Source organism: Hypomesus nipponensis, chromosome 2 (genome assembly GCF_054491055.1).
Source record: "Hypomesus nipponensis isolate SF chromosome 2, ASM5449105v1, whole genome shotgun sequence".
Classification (NCBI taxonomy): domain Eukaryota; kingdom Metazoa; phylum Chordata; class Actinopteri; order Osmeriformes; family Osmeridae; genus Hypomesus; species Hypomesus nipponensis.
The window spans coordinates 20,137,501-20,159,642 of NC_140362.1; the positions used below are offsets into that span (position 1 = coordinate 20,137,501).

Sequence of the window (22,142 nt, forward strand, 5' to 3'; positions counted from 1 at the left end):
GCTGGACGGTAGGTTGTGCATTAAACGCGCCTCCTAACACCAGATTGGTCACTACGCCCCCGGGACCCGCCCCCGCGCCTACGGCATTGGGTGAGGACGAGTACCCACCCCCTACCGCCGTCCCACTTCCTGGTCCAGAGCCAATGAGAAGCTGTGCCTGCTGCAGAGGGAGGGACTTCCTGTCAGGCGGGTGCAGGTTGGGTGCGGCCCCGCCGTCTCTGGGTTTGCTGGCGATGGGGACCGGAGTGCTGACCACAGGACGAACCACGTTGGTGACCACCGTAGAGGCCACTCTCACCGCCCCCAGGCCCAGGAGAGGACTCAGGCCCAGGGATGCAGCGCTGGACGGAGGGGGCCCTCCGGACGGAAAGCTGGAGATGACCGACTGGCCTGAGGAGGAGAACGAGAGAGAGAGGGAAGCCACTCCTCCTCCTCCTCCTCCTCCACCTCCTCCTTCAAATCCATTGTTTCGCTCACCCTCTCCTCCCCCGCCTCCTCCTCCTTCTATTCCCCTCCTCCTCCTGCGGTCTGATAGTCCCCCTGTGGCCCCCCCTCCTCCTCCTCCTCCTCCTTCATAGCGTTTGGTCGGGTAGGAGGAGAGAGAGACACTCCTGCCGTGTGGCGCGTTCCGGGAGACGGAGGAGGAGGAAGAACAGATCACTGGAGCGAACACTCGCTGGATAGGGAAGAAAAGAAGACAGCAAAGAAAAAAAAACGTTGAAAAAACGCCGTCCTTGCCTTCTGTGTTTTTCCTCGACCGGGCTAGGAGAACTAATTCCCCTTAAGTGACTTGTCTAGATCGAGGCAAACAACCAGATCAATAGTACAGGCAGGCAGAGGTCAAGCCCTGGTTGTTTACCTTGCGGCTGCTCTCATCCCCGGACGCGTTGTCGCTGTCGCTGTCAGTGACTCTCTCCTTACACTTGAGGTCTATAGAGCTGCTGGGGTAGGGGTCCTCTGCAAGGTGGGAAAGGGGAGGGATCGAGAGTTCACGCACGCAGTGTTTTGGGGGGGGTTATTGGAGAGTACGGCAGCATTATGGGTAACGTAGTCTTTTCTGCCCTGTAGCCGGGGCGCACGGCCGGTGCTCACCGATCACGTCGTCGTCCCCCTCCTCCTCGCAGATGACCATGCGCTCCTCGTCGCTGGTCATGTCCTCGCTGACCCCCCGCTGGGAGTGAGAGAGGGGCGGGGCGCGGCCCGCAAACTGGCCCCCTCCGTCGCCACACATCTGGTGGGGGGGGGGGGGGGGTGTGAGGGGGGAGAGAAGGAGAAGAGAAGCCAGAGGGGAGACGGACAAAGGGTGAGATGTGAGAAGACAGACGAGAACACTCAAACTAAAACTCCTGTCTGAAGAATCCGCTCGTCTTGGGGGGGGGGGGGAAAGTGTTCCATACCTGGGTGAGCTCTGCCAGGGCCTGGGTGTTGCCCCTCTCGCTCCTCTCCAGGCTGTGCATGGCACTCTGAGAGAAGGCCCGCGGGCGGGTCAGCTTGCCCCCGTGACCCTCGCCCAAGGCCCGCTCCGACACGCCCGCGAGGCCTGCTGCAACCCCTTTCAGCTCCGGGCCCAGGGACAAGGACTGGGGCTCTGCTGAAAGCAGAGGGGGAGGGGGATGGGGGGGGGGGGAAGAGAGAGCACTTTGTTTACTAGCCATCAGACTATGTCAGAAACAACAAGTGGCCGATGTGGTTAGTTCCGCAGTGCGGCCATCTTGCTTACGGACAAACATTCTCAGAGTAAGTGATGAGTGGCTATTTTCAGGATAGATGACGTCTACTGTATGTACGTGTGTGTGTGTGTATGTGTGTGTGTGTGTGTGTGTGTGTGTGTGACTGACCCGTGGTCTCAGACATGCTCCTCTCTCTGATGTCTTTACCCCCAGGGACTCCTCGGCCCTCAGCGCCAGCCTTCTTCCTGTCTTTGTTGCACCACTTCCAGTCTGGATGGGCTTTGAAGTGGGCCTCTTTCACCTGCGCACGGGACGGGAGGCAAAGAGAGGGAAAGGGAGGATGCTTGTAAAAAGAAGAAAAAAAAGGTACAGCGCAAAGAGAAGACACATACAAAACAAACACATTTGCTAATCACAGTATTCGGTTATGTACGTAAACAAAGTCAACCATTTAAATCATCAACGAGAAAATTTCATGACAGATGTTGGTTATAGTCCTGTGTGTGTGTGTGTACCTGGAAGGCGAGGTCATGGTACTTCTGCTTCTCCTTGGGGCCCAGGGCGTACCACCACTCTCCCAGGATCTTGCTGACCGTGCGGTTGTCCTGGTTGGGGTGCCGCTGGTGGACCAGAGCGCGGTGACGCTTGCTGAAGATCATGAACGCGTTCATGGGCCTCCTGATATGGTCCTTCTCCCTCTGAGGAAGAGGAGGGTGTGAGTGTGGAGCTGACCTGACCACCCCGCCTTACCCCGACAGCAGATCTACATTTACATGGAGTCATTTAGCAGACGCTCTTATCCAGAGTGACTTATAGTAAGTACAGGAGACAGCCAGGAATCGAACCGGCAACCTTCTGATTACTAGCCAGATTCCCTAACCGCTCAGCCACCTGACTCCCTACTAGATCTACTCATTGCACTCATGACAGAGAGGCAATCTGACACGGTTGAGACAATATAAAACTAGAACTAAGAATGATGGGGTACGAGCACTGCGTAGCAACTGGAGACGGTGGTACTAAGAGAGAGAGAGAGAGAGAGAGAGGCACCTTTCCCGGGCTGGCCTTGTCTCCATCTTTTGGCAGGGCGCTGAGGGACTGAGTGCGTCTCTTCACCGGGGTAATGGAAAGGGGCTGATCAGGTAAAACGCTAGGGAAGAACCTGTGGGGGAGGGGAATGATGCATTGATTAGACCCATGAGCTTGGTAGACTCATCCTCATTATTTGAAGCTAAGCACAGCACTTTAACACACATACACACACACAGAAGTCTGGAACGAGGAACAGGCAAGAGAAGACACACACACACACATTATGGAGGTTTCAGGAACTGTCACTCTCACAAACCCCCACACCACACACACACACACACGTGGCTTATCTCCCAAGAGATAGTTCAGTAGATTCAGCAGGCAGCTAGTCCATTTCAATAGACTGCTGCCTGGCCACTGCCTTTCATGTAGTGAGACAACACAGAGCCATGGAATGCCTTTGTCTCTTTGCCCTGTGTTGATTCCATACACTGGGCTACACGTGACAGAATCAGTACACTCACACTGCTCACAGTGAAGAGTGTGTGGCCACTGGCGTGCTCACAACCTGGCAACCAATCACAGACACAGACGCGCGCGTACGGCTCGAGTAAGGACACTTACGGGTCGTCCACGTCACTCTCTGTCTCGCTGTCGCCCCTCTCCCTCTCCGCCTCCCTGTCCGGGGGAGGCTCCTCCGTGGGGGCGATGGGGCGGGGCGGAGGACCCCTCTCCAGGGTGGGGGGTGCCTCCATGCACTCCTGGAGCAGCACTGCGCCTCCCTGAGACTCTGGGGGCAAAACAAGCAGGGGTAACTTAATAGAGAACGACTGAAAACCCATGAGGATTGCGCTCGCCGTTTCAACAAGGTTAGTCTTGATCAAGCTTACATATACATTTAGCAGACGCTCTTATCCAGAGCGACTTACAGTAAGTACAGGACTCCCCCCCCCCCCCGAGGCAAGTAGGGTGAAGTGCCTTGCCCAAGGACACAACATTTTGCGCCGCCAGGAATCGAACCAGCAACCTTCTGATTAATAGCCCGATACCCTAACCGCTTAGCCATCTGACTCCCTACAGTTGGCCACGTTATGCCAGTGCGTACCTGTCTTAAGGTTAGCTGCTTGGGGGTGGTGGACTGGCTGTTGTCCATCCGCAGGCTGAGTCGAGGCATCTGTTTGGGTAGGTGCCAGGAAAGGCACCAAGGAATGCCATGGAAACACAGGAACTGATCGGGGCTCCACATTGGTCCACACTGCAAAATTAAGTTTTAAAAATGATTACATTCATAATAATTCATTATTTATATATTAGTACTAGTGAGACTCAAGCTGATCATTTCCTCAAATGTTTCACATAAATGAGACACTTTTTTCTAGTAATAGGAAGCTGTACTGAAAGTAGTTTTGGTCAATGCTTCAAAGAACAGAAGTACAAAGTCAGTGTTGGTAACCCCTATACAAAAGGTGTCTTGTGATACCAAAAAGCTAGTATAAAACTAAACTGTATCCATCCATTTTACACCATCAACACACAATAACAACGCTTACGACAGACGCCAGACCCTCCCCAGTACCCTTCTGTTAGTAGTCGGATGGAAAGGATCTTGACCAATGAGAATACTAGCATAATCTAATAATGACTCTGTATGCTTTACTGTTTTGTTGTATGCACTTACTGTACTCACATTGAACACTGATATGTTTCAACAACGGCACAATAGTAGTGATATTTAATTCACATTAGACGTGTATAGGAAATAGCTGTTACTGACCGAACATGCTCAATCCTTGACGGAGGTATTGAGGATTTTCTGATGAAAACATGGCTGAATACAATGCAAAGTTTTTTTTTTTAAATGCCCGGGAGAACCGTCCTAGGAAAGGTGCCTCTGGAATATTTGTTACAATGTCTTGCGTGAAAACATCGTGTATCCGACTCAGAAATGGAAAACTCCAGATGAAAGCAAAGACATCAGGGTTCGATGTAAACTGCGTCGATTTGGCCCTTCAGGATGGCATCACACACAATTTCATAGCACCAGACGCAATTCTTTATGATTTGCCCTTTTATCTCTGTGTCCAATATTTTAACATGTATACTTCTCCACATAAGGGCTATAGGTACATTAGAGTCACGCTCTGCTCATGTTGCCGCATTCTGATAACGCACATGATAACAATACAACATTCAAAGGATGATAACTAAATTACAAAGTCCCGATGCAACGATATAAAGCCAGCACGTCGAACAGATCTGACTTCTCACTGGAAACGTCGTCCTTCTTGTGGTCCAATTACCCCTGATGCCCCCTCTTCCTCTGTTTGTTTACATTACTAGAGTTGTGTGGTACTGAAAGAGTTAACTAGGCCTCTACCTCATCCACGGCATGTGTTATTACATCAGCCCGACACCTACGCAGTCATTACGGGGAATATTTCACATGTCTCCAGGCCAAACCTCTTTGGAATACGGGCGGACAAATACCTCGACAATTGTTTTAAGACATAAGCTACCTCCAGGGTTTAGAAAACTGTCGCACAACTACCATCAATGTGGCTATGGCTAGCTAGTTAGCCATATAGCTAACTAGCCGAAACATGCTAACTGTGTATCTAATTGCTACTAACTTCTTTCAATTTTGATCTGTTTTTAAAGGGACGCTGATATGACCATTTTCATGGAATGGCTATTAGCAATCTGATGAACGGGTGTACAGTACTAGGTTAGCCAGTGTTTTATGCTAGCTAATTATTCAGCATGGCTTTTTTTCCCAGTCACGCTTGGTCGTTTTTCATAAGACAACGGTGTCTAGCCCTACGGCAAAGGCTATATGAACCCCATGTAACTCTCGGTCTGGGAGGAGCAGCTTGCAACTTAAAAGCAAGGCAGGTTGTCTGGTTTGCTCGACAGAGCACCTGAAGGCGTAAGTGCGCCGTTCCAAACTAGACCGTCCCACGGGAACGCCCCTGACCCTGCACCCGCAGAACACAAAGCAGCTAAATAAACGTTGCTATTCATTTCAACACACCACCAATAAATGTCTCTACGCGGTCTCACACTGTCTTTTACCGATGACACACAACTCCCCACAACAGGATTTAAACTACTGCCTCCCGTAACCGTTACAAGGACACCTGTCAAATTAGTAGGCAATTAACACCAATAACTCGTCTACTTGACCCTAGATACCACACGTTAGTGCAAGGTTTGTACTTTCCTTTCAAGTTAGCGACACTGTACTGTTGATACAGCATGTGGGCTAACATGAAATCAAAAAGCTACTGTACTGTGCATATACAACAAACAATGTGACCATCTTGTGTTGCTGGTGATTTGCTCACGACAGCTATGTGCTGACAGACTTTTAACTCAAGTGCATTTCAACTGGTGCATTCATCTATCACCATCTCACACGAACCCTTTAGTTTAGATACATTTAAAAATGAAGTTTCCCTGCGCTATCCACATTTATTTTTACAATTCCAACCTTGTGCTCCGTCATACAACCTCACCAGTTTGAACCTAATCGAGTGAAAATTTTACTAGTGGCTGGCTAAGTTGTTCAAGTATTGGACCAGTATACTGTGAACAGCGGAGGTGATGATGATAGTAGCCAAACATGAGAACTCTTGGACTGAAATGACAGAACGAAAGATTAGACCAGAGGCGTGGATGATTCTTCTCTTCAAAAAAAAGAAACGGCAATGCCGAAGCAGAAACACCAAACGGAAAAGCTGTTATTCGTTGAAAAAAATCAAGGGTTTTGTCAAATACGGAGGATGGCAGCTTTTGAGGTCCGTCTGCACCAGGTTGGCTGCTTCGAGCGGAGGTCTCCCCCACTGAGGCGCGCACACCCTCCGGTCCGCTCGGTCGATGTGATTGGTAGTAACGAAGAAAAATACGTTCTCACTTCATCTTGCTGGAGGTCGATTGTATTCCCTTTGATTTGTTCTCTAACGCTCGCGTGCCTCTGTTACTCTTTCGGTCTCTCTTTCTCGTTCACTCCCTCTTCCTCTTGTTGTAAACTAGGCTGCCCCCTCTCGCTCTTTCAGTGTGTCAACCTCGCCCAAGCGTGCCCCGCCCCTTTTTTGGACCTACGCTACCACATTGGTCAAAGCAACCACCTGTCATCCCGCCGCCACGACCGCTGATTGGTTCGAATGTGCACTGGAATGTCAGTCATATGCTAATCTCATTCTGCATATCGGTTAGTCATTGGCAGACAATGAGAAACGGAACAGATAAGTACCATTATGTAGGTAAATATCGGGTCATCAATTCGTATATACTCTTGCGACATTCAGTCGTGTCAAGACGTTGCTGTTAGCTTCATTTAATGGCCATTCATTCCTACAAAACAGTAAAAACTGTGTACAAAAAAAATATTTTGCATAATCACACCCCTACATAAGTTATTATTGGCCTGCTTCACGTAGTAAGACCTGATTGATTAAGGAGGCCACAAATCAAACACACACTGAAATGTAGGACAACTAATGGCTTGACATAAATTGGACAAGTCCCGCCCCCATCCCAGAAATATAAACGGAACATGCAATACTTGAATCGTCCATCAAATATGGAGGGCGCTTGTAAATGAAGAATCGGCGTCCAAGAAATACACTTGCCTACATAAAGCCATCTGCAATTATGTAACCAAAGAACATGTATCTACTTCAAACTCAGTTTACCACTGATCTTTTGAGTGCACGTGAATTTGTCCTCTTGGACAGGGAGTGCTTGTGTTTGACTGCTTATGGTAACATTTGACTGATTGCTTTGCACCACCTGATATGGCGCATCATGTAATGAGTCAGCAGCCAGACACCCATAGAGAAGCAAAAAGAAGGGGTAATGAAACTAAACGCTTGTTCACAAACCACTACTACAACTACCACTATAACCAGAAAGTTACCAATATTGTCACTGAAATCCAACAGTTTATGTGTAGTAAGCGAATGTTATTTGCCACTTAATAATACGAACTTATCGACCTATATTTTCAATCCACACATCCATATCCATATACAAATACATCAGACAAATACATAGGTCTACGTAATGCAAGGTTGGGCAATTGTGTATTTAATAGTTTGAATTGGGGTTAGGGATTTAGTCTACTGTTAAATTTGTTTGAAGACACAACAAACACAGCAGGAGACAGATGATGTCATTTTCCATGATAACCAACCCTTTCAGTCCAAGAAGCATTCGTTTTCGAGTTTTCCATTGTGCAGTTTCGCCTCCTCCAGACAGAATTTTAAACGCACACACAGATTCTTATGCACCAAACCATGAGAAAATAAAGAGAGGGAGGGTTTTCTAGAGAGGGAAAATGGGTGGGAAGGGACAAGAGGAGTGGAGAGTACCAGAAGGTAAAAATAGACTTTAGTCATTCTGTGCAGGGGAGGGAGGGAGGGAGGGAGGGAGGGAGGGAGGGAGGGAGGGAGGGAGGGAGGGAGGGAGGGAGGGAGGGAGGGAGGGAGGGAGGGAGGGAGGGAGGGAGGGAGGGAGGGAGGGAGGGAGGGAAAATACATTGTGAAAACAGAACTTCTCTTATGGGAGGAAGGGTGGAGGGGCCAGACGCAGGGAGGGTGGGATCACAAAGGCATGGCAGGGAACACACAAACACACACTACTAACACACACTACTAACACACACTAGCTCTACAGTCAGCTACCCAAAGATTAGACAAGCAAAAGTAGGGAGGGGGTTACTAAGCAGAAAAAGTAGATGCAGTGCCCCGGAGTGAGTATGTTGTCAAAGTGAAAACCTATCCTGTCAGTCAGACACAAGCACAATGGAAGGCGGGACTTGTGTGTCTTGACTAGCCAGTCGGTGCGTAGGCAGGTTTGAGAACCGGCCAATGAAGTCACTGAGAGTTCCACTGCCTGAGATGAGACAGATGCCATCCCTTGTAGTAAACAAGTTCTTAACCCTTTCAGTTCCCTGACTGCAAAAAAAAAGGACTGTAAATAAACCTGACGAACGTCTAAATCGCCCATCAAGGTGGGTTGACACAAGTCAGAACTTCTGTCATGTCATGTAAATGTGGTATTGCCATGACTTTTGAAGCATGTAGCGTTAACTGAATGGTTAAAGTAATTGATATTAGAAAAGACAGAAAGAAAGAGAGAGAGATAGTGTGTGTGTTTGTGACAGAGATTTAAGTTTTTAAACTACAACTCAGCCTAGACAGAAGCACAGTAAGAGAGGAAAGCTTTCAGCTCTGAACATTCAGGGTTTACAACAGTAATTAAGAGAAGTTTTTGGAGTAATCGCAATAAAGCTGTAAAAACTGTATTCGGAGTACTACTGAAGGATAGAATGCTGCGTTAATAATTTCATTTGCCAACTAATTATTCCCTATCTGTAGCCTTTCGCATCATCAAGAAAAATGTCCTCAGTGTCAAATAACGGCGCTACAAAATCAAAACAAAATCAATGTCGAACAACAACAGTGCGGCAACAGCAAACAATGACATCACACACACGCACACGAGCGCACGCACACACGCACGCACACGCACGCACACACGCACACACACACCACACACGCACACACACGCACACACACACACACCACACACACACACACACACACACACACGGGCTCTGACAGTCACCGTCTGGTAGACGTGAACGCAGAGGAACGACAGCCAAAAACAGATGGAGACAGAGAAAGGGATAGAGACAGAAAGAGAGAGACCCACAATCCCCCCTCAGTGAGCACTGCTGAGGGTGGCTGAGGTGCACTGCTGTGGGTTGTGTAGGTGTTTTAGGATTATGCTGTTCTCATTCAGTGTGTGTGTGTGTGTGTGTGTGTGTGTGTGTGTGGCTAGTACCATCCAATGAAGTGCAGTTTCACGTGACCCCCTTACCTACCTGGAACATCCACTCCAGCCCACCAGAATTCACTCATCTCTCACCTGACATCACATCCATCCAGCTCTCCTCCTCCTCCTTACTCCCTCCTACATTCTCTCCAATTCCCCCCTTCCTCCCCCTTCAGTCTTTTTCTTTACCCAGCCAATCATTCGCTCTTTCCAATTATAACTCGATTCGACACCCCTCGCAGTTACCATGGTAACACCCATGTTGGGCACAGGTCCGCATGTCACTTGTGGTGACCGATGGCCAACCTAAACCCGCCAAGTCTGACCCCATAAGTCCTTGCTCTCACTCCGACACACACACACACACCTCCATTCCTGGAGTAGTCGATAACAGATGTAAATATGCGTCTGCCATCAAGGTATATGGCAGGTAATGCACTGAAGAATTAGCGTACTCAGAAGTAATATTATCTTAAGTTTTTCCTCACTCTCCTCACCAATAGTTTTAGACAGTCTCCACCCCTCCATCCTCCAACTCGTGATCTGAAATCAGCCATCAGTGGCTCAACCCTCACCGCAACCATTACAGAAGAAAAGTTCAAACTGACCGGAGAACATTGTCTAGTCGCAAAAAGCGAATCTTCCTTCTGTCTACTGACAGATGTAATGGGTCTGTCTGACCACCTGGGGGCAGAGTGAGCCTTCAGATAAACGTCCAGAAAGACGACCACGACAGCCTGAGAAAACACTCAGAGAGGAGGAGAGAGGAGAAGAGGAAGAAGGAAGATGATTTGAATAATGAGCATAAAACTCTTGGACACTTCCACACTCTGACTTAGGGGCATTGCACTACTGTTCTACCACCGCCTACACCTAGAAAAGGGCAAATGTACCTTTAGAATTTCCTCCAAAATGTTAACCAAAGTCTAGTGCTGGTGTCCTTGTGTATGTGTTTGTGTGTGTGCAGTTCTGTGACTAGAAGCTTCTCTGAGACTGTGTAAATGACAAGAGAGACTCTGATGTGGTTGTTGCTATGGCCAGGGAGTCTGTGTGGGGCTTTGAGCATTACGTAAAGGAAGAGGGGGGGGGGGATGTTATTCCCGGGTATCCGTATCCGGGTAGACCAGGATGGAGTGAGCGAGTGGAGGAGAAGAGAGGGGAAGCCACGGCAGTGTGATGGAGAGAAGGGTTATGAGGCTCCAGTTCACAGGCTGTGGTTTCGGGGGAAGACGAAAGACGCACCGGCAGAGGAGGGAGGAGGAACGAACTGCAGGCAGACTAGAAGAGCGTGTGTCTGTATCGTGGATATGTGAGTATGACATGTTTCTGAAAGTCTGTCTGGAGTGGTTATGTCTTTGTGCTTGTCTCTCATTAAGAGTGTGTGTGTGTGTGTGTGTGTGTGTGTGGTAAGGTGCAAAGCCAAGAGGTGTGTTAAGATGCAAAGGTCTCTGATGTATAGCTTCAGTAAAAAAAAAATACAAAAGAAATACAGTGTCAATGAATTTCCTAAGCCTTCCACAGAAAAATCTGTACAATATAAAATATACACACAGGCCCCTGACACCCAATAAAAGATGAGTTACAATTTTGTAACAGAGGAAAAAGTTTACTAAAAGTATTTTAAATTATGTCTGTGTATTATTGTATTGTATTGTATTGTATTGTATGTATGTTGACTCCCAGTTCCATCTCTCCTACATGCATTTAAGAAACAGCAATAACTAGAACATTTACTATATAATTTATATACATATATGTTTTTCTTGTTATATAGGCTAGTTGTCTCACTTTTTAAAGTATATAATCTTTTTTGATATGATAAACTACTGAACGTAGAAGATATTATAATAATAATATAGTCCGTCACTGAATATTTCAGTGTACACTGCGGTAAGGTTCCCAGCTACAGAGATTTGACCTCAAGCACTTCAAAGTCAATTGCAAATCCAGTTTTGGGGGTGGGGGAAAATATACACATGACGCTTAACTGAGTAATTTCGTTTACACACAAATTTTGACTGAAATGTCAGAGTTGAAAGAAGAGCCTGTGTGTGTGTGTATTTTTTTAAGGGGAGAGGAAAGACGAACTGCGGAGCAAAGCACACTGACATACGTTTCTGTTTTCCAGTAACATGTACGTTGTGTCAGTATATGTGAGTGTATGCGAGTGTGTGTCAGTGTGTGTGGTGTGTGTCAGTGTGTGTGTGTGAGTGGTGCATGTGAGTGTGTGTGAGTGTGTGTGTGTCTGAGTGTGTGTGGTGTGTGTGTGTGAGTGGTGTATGTGAGTGTGTGTGTGTCTGAGTGTGTGTGGTGTGTGTCAGTGTGTGTGTGTGTGTGTGTGTGGTGTGTGTCAGTGTGTGTCAGTGTGTGTGTGTCTGAGTGTGTGTGGTGTATGTCAGTGTGTGTGTGTGTGTGGTGTGTGTCAGTGTGTGTCAGTGTGTGTCAGTGTGTGTGTAAAACAAAACTGTACACACTCCATACAAAGCACACCTGATCAATTCTGTTTCCTCCTCTTCCTCTCCTCGTCACATCTCTTTTTCTTATCTGCCGACTCCATCCATCCATTCTTGAGGAGGGTTTGTATGTGTTCTCTGGTCTGGCATGGACCCCCCCCCCCCCTTCTCTTTCAAAATGTGGGCGCGTGTATGTTATTTTTTTTACTCTATGAAAGCTACAGTCGACATCACTCACTCTTATCCCCCTCTCCTCTCCTAACTTGGTTATCTCATTTATGCAACAAACACCTTCTTCGTTTCGATGTCTCTCTATCTCCTCTCTCTCCCTTTCTGTCTCCTTTCTCTTCTCAAGCTGACATTATACTCTTCAGACTGTGATGTAGGCTCTCAAATATACTGTAAAGTGCAATTATCCAACCAGATAATGCACATTTATTTATTATATCAGATTTCTTTATATCAAATTGTAATAAATCGCAAATAAAATAAATGTATAAAGTGTTTGTTTTTATTCGTTAATAGTATTTAAAAAAATACATTGTAACTTACTGAACTAGTTAACTATTAAAATTAAGCTGAACTATTAAATTAAGACTGGTGTTATGTGCATAGTGTTCCACAAAGTATAATGGTGTGCGTGTGTGTAAGTGAGTGAGTGAATGAGTGAGTGAGTGTGGGAGTCCTGTACTCAGACCGTCATACACACACATGTTGATATCTCCTGTGTATAAAACTAGAACATGTTTCATGATCTGAAATCATCCGTCCTACACAAATAAAACACAAAACTCGTGCACCTCCCCTCTCTCTCTACCCCACCTCTCCCCCTCTCTCTCTTCCCCTCTCTCTCCCCCCTCACTCTCTCTCTCTCTCTTTCTCTCTCTCTCTTTCTCTCTCTCCCCCCTCACTCTCTCTCTCTCTCTTTCTCTCTCTCTCTTTCTCTCTCTCTCTCCCCCACCCCTCTCCCCCCCCCTCTCTCCCCCGCTCTCTCTCTCGCTATGATAAATTCTCCAACATGCTCAAATACAAGAGCTTACACACCCTCTTTCTCTCACTCACTCAAGAGAGAAAACACCCACATGCTTTGCTTGTCTTTCAAAGATGTACAAAATCCAGGCGCTCACGGGCACACAGAGTGACACTATTCATTCAACGTCCTTTCTGCTGCCCGAGAGTATTCTGGATGAGATGTTTACACTGAGTGACCTCTCTCTGTCTGCATGTGTATCTCTTATGTAGTTGGGTAGACATGCAAGCACACACAAGCACCGTAGAAAGAGGAACACACGGGCACACGAATACAAACCCCATCTAAGATCAACAGGGCCGGCTGGGCGAAAATGTCACACCACGATTCACACCCCACAACAGTGCGTCAGTGCAGATGGAAACATTTCCATCTCTCTCTTCTCAAATCTTTCTCTTGCTTTCTCTCTCCTCAATCTTTCTCTATCTCTCTCCATCGCAGATACACACAGCATACGCGCGCACACACCAACCTCTACTCCCCTCATGAGCTTGGAGCAGTGAACATTTTTCGCGTACTCCCACACTCACTAGGAGACCGCAACGTGCGCACACCTATCACTGTGTACAAAATTAGAGTCCGACACAAATTCACACCCCAAAAGACCTCCTACACCGTTTCCACCGTCCTTTTTCACGGTACACACTGACACATAAACACACACTGACACATAAACACACACACACACTGACACGTAAACACATACGCACACGCGATGCATCGTTGATAAGTGGTGTGAGGAGATGATGGTCCCTAGGGAGATGTTGCGAGCCAAACCCAACCTCAATCTCTTTCAAAACACACACACACATCTCTTCTTTTCCCATGGGACCATCCGTGTCAGTGATATCATATTGCTCATCAAGGGTAAAGGTGTTAGGGCATTGAGACAGACACACACAGACACAAACACACAAAAACATAACGAGGGCTGGAATTTGCAAGCAAATTAGTCTTTTTTTCTTTTCTTTTTTTTTTTTTACAAATACTGGAATTTTAAAGTGAGAAACTTAAGTAGTCTGTGCAGTTTTAGGCCTAAATATTTTCATTACCATGAACAGTTTTGCTTAAGTTTTACATATTTGCCATATTTGAGGACCTTGTCTAGATCATGTTTTCAGGTAGCCTAATCCAAATTGTATTTCCAAAACGTTAACACTTGTCTCACTTTAACATTTGATGATGTTTCATTAGAAAGCCTTACAGGGAAAGAACTAGCTTTGACCAGATTGTAGAGTTTACAGTAGCTGGATTGGTTGTAGCAGACCCACAATTCATGGTAGGCTCTCTAAAGTACGACTGTAGCACGAGAGGGAATAACGGACACACAAGCCCCCCACACTGAGAGGAGTCATCTGGCTATTATTCTCAAAGAAACAAAAACCTAAATATCTCTCAGAAGCCCACCATTCTCATCTCCTCCTAATTTCACGCGTCTTCAATCATCCACCCATCCTCTTCCTTTTTCACTCAGAAATATGAAACACACACTTTGTTTTATGCACAGCCAGAGGTGGTAAGTTGGTACATATCTGGCCTACATAGATGAAGCTTATGTTTGAAAAACAGAAATGTTGATCCATAAAACGACCACAACCACGTTTCTGGAACGCGCTGCTACAGCAGTCCATGTCAGGATGGGAAAGAAGAAGTGAGGGAGGGTGAGGTGAGGTGAGGAGAGCTGAGTTAAATAAAGGTAAGCTGAACCTGATCTTTGAATGACCTAGAAGCATCTCTCTAAGCATCTGCAACAACTTGGGCAGTACAACCCTTAAGGTCCAAAAGTTGTTTGCTTTCTGAAAATTTGAATAGAATACACATTAGGCTTAACCAGGGGTCGGCAAGCTTTTTGATGTCAAGAGCCATGTTTTTAACCAAAATAGGGTGCGATCGTATTCTCAGTGGATGAATAGTTTGAGAGATGAAAACCACTGTTATAGCTTATCAACAATGGTTTTTATTGCCATCCATTGATCACAGCACCAACTAATCTAGGTATTTTTTCAATAACGTGAATTTGTCCAAGGGCCACAGTCATACTTTCGTATGCGTCTTAAAATGTCTCTTAATGTTAGCTACATTTTTCATTTTGGGAGAACTTCGCACTGCAGATCAAACATGCAAGCATGGTCGCATTATCGGTGCATTCTTAGTTGAAATATCTGGGTACATTCCTATTTTTACACCATTTAAACATTTCACCTTACCACTTACTTCACTAGTTTCTTTTCGTTGTTTACTACACAGACGAGGCCTGTGTGGGCCATGGATCTCCATTGGAGGACACGGACAAAATAAACGGTTGGTTTAAAAACCAGTACCGTGTTCGTTCAGTCTCACTACCCATGAAATCTGCACAAGTCCGTGATGGCAGTCGGACGGACACCTTTAGGCTGTATTCTCAAAAAATGTTTTACGTTTTTATAAAGTTTTAGGCTTCTTATTATTATACATGGTCTTGACTAATCCTAAAGTTGCGTGGGAGCCACACACGAGTGGTCAAGTAGCCACATGTGGTTGCTGAGCCACAGGCTAAAAGCTCGATAACATTCTCGGTTTTACTCGCAAAGTAAGCCTACTGTAAAACCAGTCTTTCATGGCCTTCCCCTGGTTGAGGCATTCCCCTGTTCAATCCGCCTACAGTCTTTCGTTCTTTACTTTTACATTGCACTGTAAAATCTGTACGTTTCAGCTGTGTTTAAAAGTTTAGCCATGGATCACTAAATAACCATGGTTACTGCCATACTCATTGAGCTGCACTTCCCCCTTACGCCCCAAACACACACACACACGCACGCACACACACACACACACACACACACACACACACACACACACACACACACACACACACACACACACACACACACACACACACCCTACTGGCAATTGCAACATGCAGCTGACATATCACTCCTGTAAATAGAAATAGCATATGGTCATTTATCTGAAGAAAATGCCATTAAAATCCAGAACGACTATTCAATACAGCCTGTTCACCCACAACTGGTGTTATAGCTAGCCAAATACTAGAAATACCCTTCCAGGGTTTTTTTTTTTTCTCTTTTTTTTTTTTCTATAAATAGGAGTTAAGTAGTAACATAAAAGAAGAAGACGAACCCATTTCATGCTATTAGATGGAGCACTCAAATAGTCTGGTCACAATGTGCGGGACACATTAAACATTTGATAAGCAAAAAATATGTGCACTATGTAGGATACAAAACAAGATGTGCACTATGTAGGATACAAAACAAGATGTGCACTATGTAGGATACAAAACAAGATGTGCACTATGTAGGATACAAAACAAGATGTGCACTATGTAGGATACAAAACAAGATGTGCACTATGTAGGATACAAAACAAGATGTGCACTATGTAGGATACAAAACAATATGTGCACTATGTAGGATACAAAACAATATGTGCACTATGTAGGATACAAAACAAGATGTGCACTATGTAGGATACAAAACAAGATGCCAATTTCTTCTGTAGTTATTCATCTGTCTGAAGCTTGAATCTTTCCCACACAATTTCTCACTCTACTGTCTTATCGCTGCATTCAGCAAATTCACACACACACACACACACACACGCACACACGTAAACACACACACAGACACACAGACACAGACACACACACAGACACACACACACAGACACACACACACAGACACACACACACAGACACACACACAGACACACACAGACACACACACAAACACACACACACACACGCACACACACACACACACACAGACACAGACACACAGACACACACAAACACAGACACACACAGACACACGCACACACACACAGACACACAGACACACACAGACACACAGACACACACAGACACACACACAAACACACACACACGCACACCCACACACAGACACAGACACACAGACACACACAAACACAGACACACACAGACACACGCACACACACACAGATACACAGACACACACAGACACACACAGAAACACAGACACACACACACACAGACACACGGTGGTGTTTCTCACCCGTCCCTGGGCGTCCCATGATGATGTCTTTGCGTGGCGCAGGGTGGGGGTTCTCCGCAGGCAGGAGGAGGGGCAGCAGGGCGGTGGGGGAGGGGTGGCACGCCAACGGCTGCTGCAGCTCCCCCCCAAACACCTGGCCCCCCTGGGCCCCCCTCCCCCCGGGGCTGGCAGGGTTGCCGGGGGCGGGGCCTCCGATTGCTGTGCCGATGGTGATTGAGAGCGTCTGGGTGGGGCTGCAAGTGCCGACGGCGTTGAAGGAGGGCGGAGCCGAGGTCACCAGCACCAGGGTGGGGGCGGGGCTTCGGAGGAGGACGGTTCCGTTGGTCACCGTGGCCGCCGCATTGATGGGGACGGGCACCTGGAGAGTGGAGGAGGGCTGGGGGGCGTGGCTCGGGTCTGTTGAGGTTTTTGGACGCTCGGTGAACTTGGCCAATGGGACCTCCGGGTTTCTCACAATCACCGGGGAGTCCCGCAAGGCCTGCTGGGACACTGGGGTAACGTGGCGGGGCCCGGTGTCTGGTGGGAGGGGAGAGAGGGGCGTGGGGGATACCAGCAGTGGAGGAGGGGAGGCGGCGGTGGAGGAGGGGGGGCGGCTGGAGGGTGTGTTCACCCCCCTGGGTCGGGGGAAGGTGGGGGTGTGCGTGCGAGAGTGTGTCTGTGGGGAAAGGACGCGAAAGGAGGCCGAGTTGATGTTGCCCTGCTCCAGTTCAGCCTTGGGGGGGTAATCGTGGGCATGCGAGGCCGGTGGCAAGGCCGAAGTTGCATCAGCCTTGCGCTTGCTGGGGCTCATGGGAACGGTGAAGGTCAGGTTGTTGTGGAAAGGAGGCTGGACCCCCGAGGGGTGTCTGTCCCTCTCGCCACCCCCTGGGGCCCCCAGCTTGGCCCCCGTCCCACTGGGTTGCCGGTGGCGCCGGTGGGGGAGGACCGGGGAGGCAGTGATGGGGGAGAAGTTGGCGGGGCGGAAGCCGAAGAGCGGAGAGGGCGAGGGCGAGGGGGCGGGGGAGAAGGGCGACTGGTTGGAGATGGGCGAGAAACAGGGCGTGCCGGAGCGGGAGCTGCCCAGCGACACCAGCATGGTCGCCGCCTCGCACTCGTCAAAGTCGAAGCGCGACGAGAAGTCCTGGGGGAGGAGCGAGGGCAGGACGAGGCGGGGCCGCGAGTCCCCTCCCCTGCTGCTGGCCTCGCTGCTGTCGCGCGACGTCTCGTCCCAGTCGAACTCGCTGCTTGCCCGCCCGCGCAGGTCGGAGGGCGTGACCGTGCCCGAGCTGCTCCCTCCTCCTCCCCCCCCACCACCGCCTCCGCCGGCCCCCTCCATCTCCTTGGTCCTCATGGAGAGGTGGCGCGAGCAGTAGCCCCGCCGCTGCGACTCCTTCAAGCAGCCGTCCCGCGAGCACAGTCGCCGCCACTGCTTCCCGTTGAACTTCTTGCGGATGCCGTTGGGCGTGCACACCACGTCGCCCTTCTTGTACTTCTGCTGGGCCAGGGAGAGCGGGGTGCGCGAGCGCGACGAGGAGGACGTCGTCGAGGTTGACCCCGAGCACCCGCCTTCACCGGCGGGAGTTGTCGAGGTCTGGGAGGGGGTGGTCTTCGGGTGCGTAGCGCCGCCGCTCATCTCCGTGGCACCCGGCGCGGCAGGGGAAGGGGGTGGGGGCTGGGGGCCGGCGAGGTGGTGGGGGGGCGTCCCCAGGCCCCGGACCACAGTGAGGTGGGGGGAGACGGAGGGGAAGCTCCTGGGGGGCTTGGAGAGGATGTGGCGGTGCTGGGGCGCCGCGCCGGCTTTGGGCGTGCCGGATAAGGCCATGCTGAACTGGGTCACTTCCCTGTCTTCCTCTGGGGTGTGCGGCTGCTTCTGTCTGTCTCTTTCTGCCTCTCTGTCGGGGTAACCCTGTCCCTGTCCCTCTGTAGCTCGGCCGAGCGCGGCGCCAGCTACAACGCTGGTGGTGCCCGCCGGGGAGTGGGTTGGGGGAACGTTGCCGTAGTGACGCCCCCCCACTATGGCCGCCGGCGAGAACCCGTGACCCAACATGGCCCCGCTCTCTCCCAGCACCATCCCGATACTCAACTGACACACCTCCCTCTCCACCTCCATCTCCTCCCTCCTCTCCCGCTCCTCCCTCTCCCTGTCCCTCTCTCGCTCCCTCCCTCCCTCCGTCTGGGGCAGCTCCCACGGAGGGGTGAGCAGACGAAGGCTCTGCCTGGACACCCACACGGCCTGGGACCTCCTCCGCTCCTCCTCCCCCCTCCCTCCCCCCCCCTCCGGACCCTCCCTGTCCTCGACCAGCAGCACCCTGTAGGGGAAGGACACCGCCGGATGGGGGTCCACCTGGGAGACAACCCCTTCCCTGTACAGCTGTCCCCCACCGGCCTCCTCCACCACCCCCTCTCCCCCACCTCCCCCGAAAGGCACGCACACGCGAGTCCCGATGGCCACGGAGCAACTCCCCGGGGGAGGGGCATCCGAGATGACCTCCACGGCCGTCTCCTCCCCTGGCTGGGGGGAGGTCAGCTCGCCGCCTCGGAAGGGGTAGCGGACCAGCCCCTCCTCCCCCTGCAGCTGCACCTCCACGGTGCCCCCGCTCACCCTTCGCACCACCCCCGCCCGGAAGACAGGGCACTGGGCTGCCGAGGCTCTCTCCCTCCCCCCCTCCTCCCCTGCAGCCGTCCACTGGGCTCGTCTGCGGGCCAGGACTCTCTGGTTCTTTAGACCCCTGGCCAGGGCGTCCACCAGTCCCCCAGACGCCCTGGACCCACTGGGGCTGGGGGGATCCAGGGTGCCGTGTCTGTGGTGAGGGCCCGTGAGGAGGTTGGGCAGTGGGGGAGGCACGCTGTGAACGCTGGGGTCCGTGATCTCCAGGTCTGCCGAGTGTTCGCTGGCTGTGTCTGTGGAAGACGAGCGGACTGAGTTCGGGGCCCCCTCTGCCTCCGTCTCCCTGCTCTGGGGCTCTTTGTCTGGGGGAGCTGCTGTCCTCGAGGCCCCTGTGGGCCCGTCTTCCACCAGGGGGTCCCCAGTGTGACAGTTAACCTCCGGATGCATGGGATCCTCACAGGCTAACACACCAGGAGCCAATAAGAGGCTACAATTGCTACTGCCTATAGAACTGTTACTAATGCTGTTACTAATGCTGTTACCAATGCTGTTACTAATGCTGTTACTAATGCTGTTACTAATGCTGTTACTGTTACAGATACTACTGTTACAACTACTGTTGCTCATATTGTTTGTGTTGGCATTACGGCCATCGATATTACTACTGCTGTTACTACCGTTGTTACTTCTGCTGTTACTACTGTTGTTACTAATGGTGTTACCATTAGTCTTGGAGCTGTCGTTACTGACAATCAAGCTGTTTGAGTTGCTAGCCTCAGTGTTGCTGAGGCTGTTGTGGTAGCTGTGCTGTGTGTGGGTCTGGGTGGCAAAGGGGGGGCTGGCGGTGGAGAAGGCGGGGGTTTTGCTGGCACAGTGCTGCTCATACATGTACTTCTTCTTGGGGATGCGGGCTTTGAACGTGGCCGTCTTCCTGCTGGACACGGTGATGAGGCTGGGGGCCGGGGTGAGGGCCGGGGTGAGGGCCGGGGTGAGAGCCGGGGGGAGGGTTTTGATGTTGGACTCTGTGTGTTTGAAGGCGTTGATCCCGTAAGCCCCGCCTTCCTTCGCCCCCTCCCCTCCCTCAGTGGGCTTCCTTGCCGTCTGCAGTCGAGGCCCCTCCTTCTTTAGGGCTTCGCAGCTGCCGATTGGCTCTTTCGGTGAGCCGCCGGAAGCGGACGGAGTTTGTTTGCGCGTGGTAGGGCCGGGGGGCGCGGCTTGTGGGGGGGGTCTGTCGTGGGTTAGTTTGCTGACCTTGTCTTTCTTTGCGTTCCCCCCCGGCGGAGCCTCGACCGCCCCCCTCTTCCTCCCCCCTCGAACCCTGGTAGACGGCGGACACCTCCCTCCTTGTTTCTTTAACTGCCTCATCTCTCTCTTCACCTTCACACACTCGCTACGGCTCCCAATCCGGCTTGAGTACCGAGAGCAGGATCTTCTTTTTTCTTGTTTTTTCTTGTTTTTTTCTTCCCCGCGTCTCTTTCTGCGGCCCCCCCCCCCACCCTTGTTGTTTCTTTTCCTGTCTTTTATCTTTTTCGACCACCTTTTTCAGTCCTTCTCCCTCCGTTTTGTATGCTGAGTGTGAGAGAAAAAGACACAGAGAGAGACAGACACAGAAAGAAAGAGAGTGAGAGAGAGAGAGAGAGAGAGTGAGAGAGAGAGAGAGAGAGAGAGAGAGAGAGAGAGAGAGAGAGAGAGAGAGAAGACAGGTGGTCATTTATTATCTTCATCATCAAAAATTGCTGGGATTAAAAATGACGTCATCCCTAGAAGTGGCCCGCACTGCACTGGATGTCACACTGGCTGGATGACTGCTATAGAGAAAGGGTAACACGATACCATTCATCCTCGTGTAATCCACTAATGTCTGCGTGTGCGTCTGTGTGTTCCATTACGTGCAAACGTAGACGGAGATCTGCAAGGCTCTAGACTGAGGCTGTGCCTCCACGACACCTATGCAGATATATCACAGCCGTGAAGGCTCAGCAAAGCCATTAGGTCACGTATGGGTTTAACAGTCTGGCCAGATCTATACGAGAGTGAATCATTCCAGTACCCCATGTGCAAGCCCTCGCAGAACCTGCCTTCGTGTTATACAGGATGCATATGTTGATGTTTCTGTTTCTGTTTCTATCTTACTCTTGCTATATCTGTAACACACACACACACACACACACACACACAAGCACATGGGGGTAAATGATTTCTTATAAATATGCCCACTCTTTTTCCATTTGACGTTCAAGCACAAAAGCACACTGATACACGAAAGCACACCCAAACACACACTCTTTCATGGATTACCATCTAGAACACTAATCACTCACACGCTCAGGCTGCTTGACGTTGCGCTGGTGTGTGTGAGTACTAAAAACGCAACACGGCAGCAACACGGCAGCAACACGGCAGCAACACGGCAGTAACACGGCAGCAACACGGCAGCAACACGGCAGCAACACGGCAGCCATTATTTTAACTGCCATCGCGAGTCGGGGTAGGCCA

At 49.9% G+C, this 22,142-nt stretch overlaps 1 protein-coding gene across 3 annotated transcripts in view; it reads right to left on the minus strand.

Annotated features, from left to right (window-relative positions):
* Positions 1-21,049, minus strand: part of cicb (capicua transcriptional repressor b) — a 29,261-nt gene extending 8,212 nt beyond the window's left edge. Inside the window, exons 1-11 of one of the 3 annotated variants that reach the window (XM_084667917.1) lie at positions 17,060-21,049; positions 3,808-3,957; positions 3,327-3,492; positions 2,721-2,832; positions 2,186-2,368; positions 1,839-1,971; positions 1,398-1,591; positions 1,093-1,231; positions 860-957; positions 478-676; positions 109-390 (exon numbers count right to left, since the gene is read on the minus strand). In XM_084667917.1, the coding sequence (XP_084524043.1) occupies positions 109-390; positions 478-676; positions 860-957; positions 1,093-1,231; positions 1,398-1,591; positions 1,839-1,971; positions 2,186-2,368; positions 2,721-2,832; positions 3,327-3,492; positions 3,808-3,957; positions 17,060-21,011 (5,608 nt within the window). In that variant the 5' untranslated portion in view covers positions 21,012-21,049. Of the gene's footprint in view, positions 677-859; positions 958-1,092; positions 1,232-1,397; positions 1,592-1,838; positions 1,972-2,185; positions 2,369-2,720; positions 2,833-3,326; positions 3,493-3,807; positions 3,958-17,059 lie in introns of all 3 variants that reach the window. The other 2 variants (XM_084667910.1, XM_084667902.1) reach the window with 2 other exon arrangements.
* Positions 21,050-22,142: the final 1,093 nt, after the last annotated feature.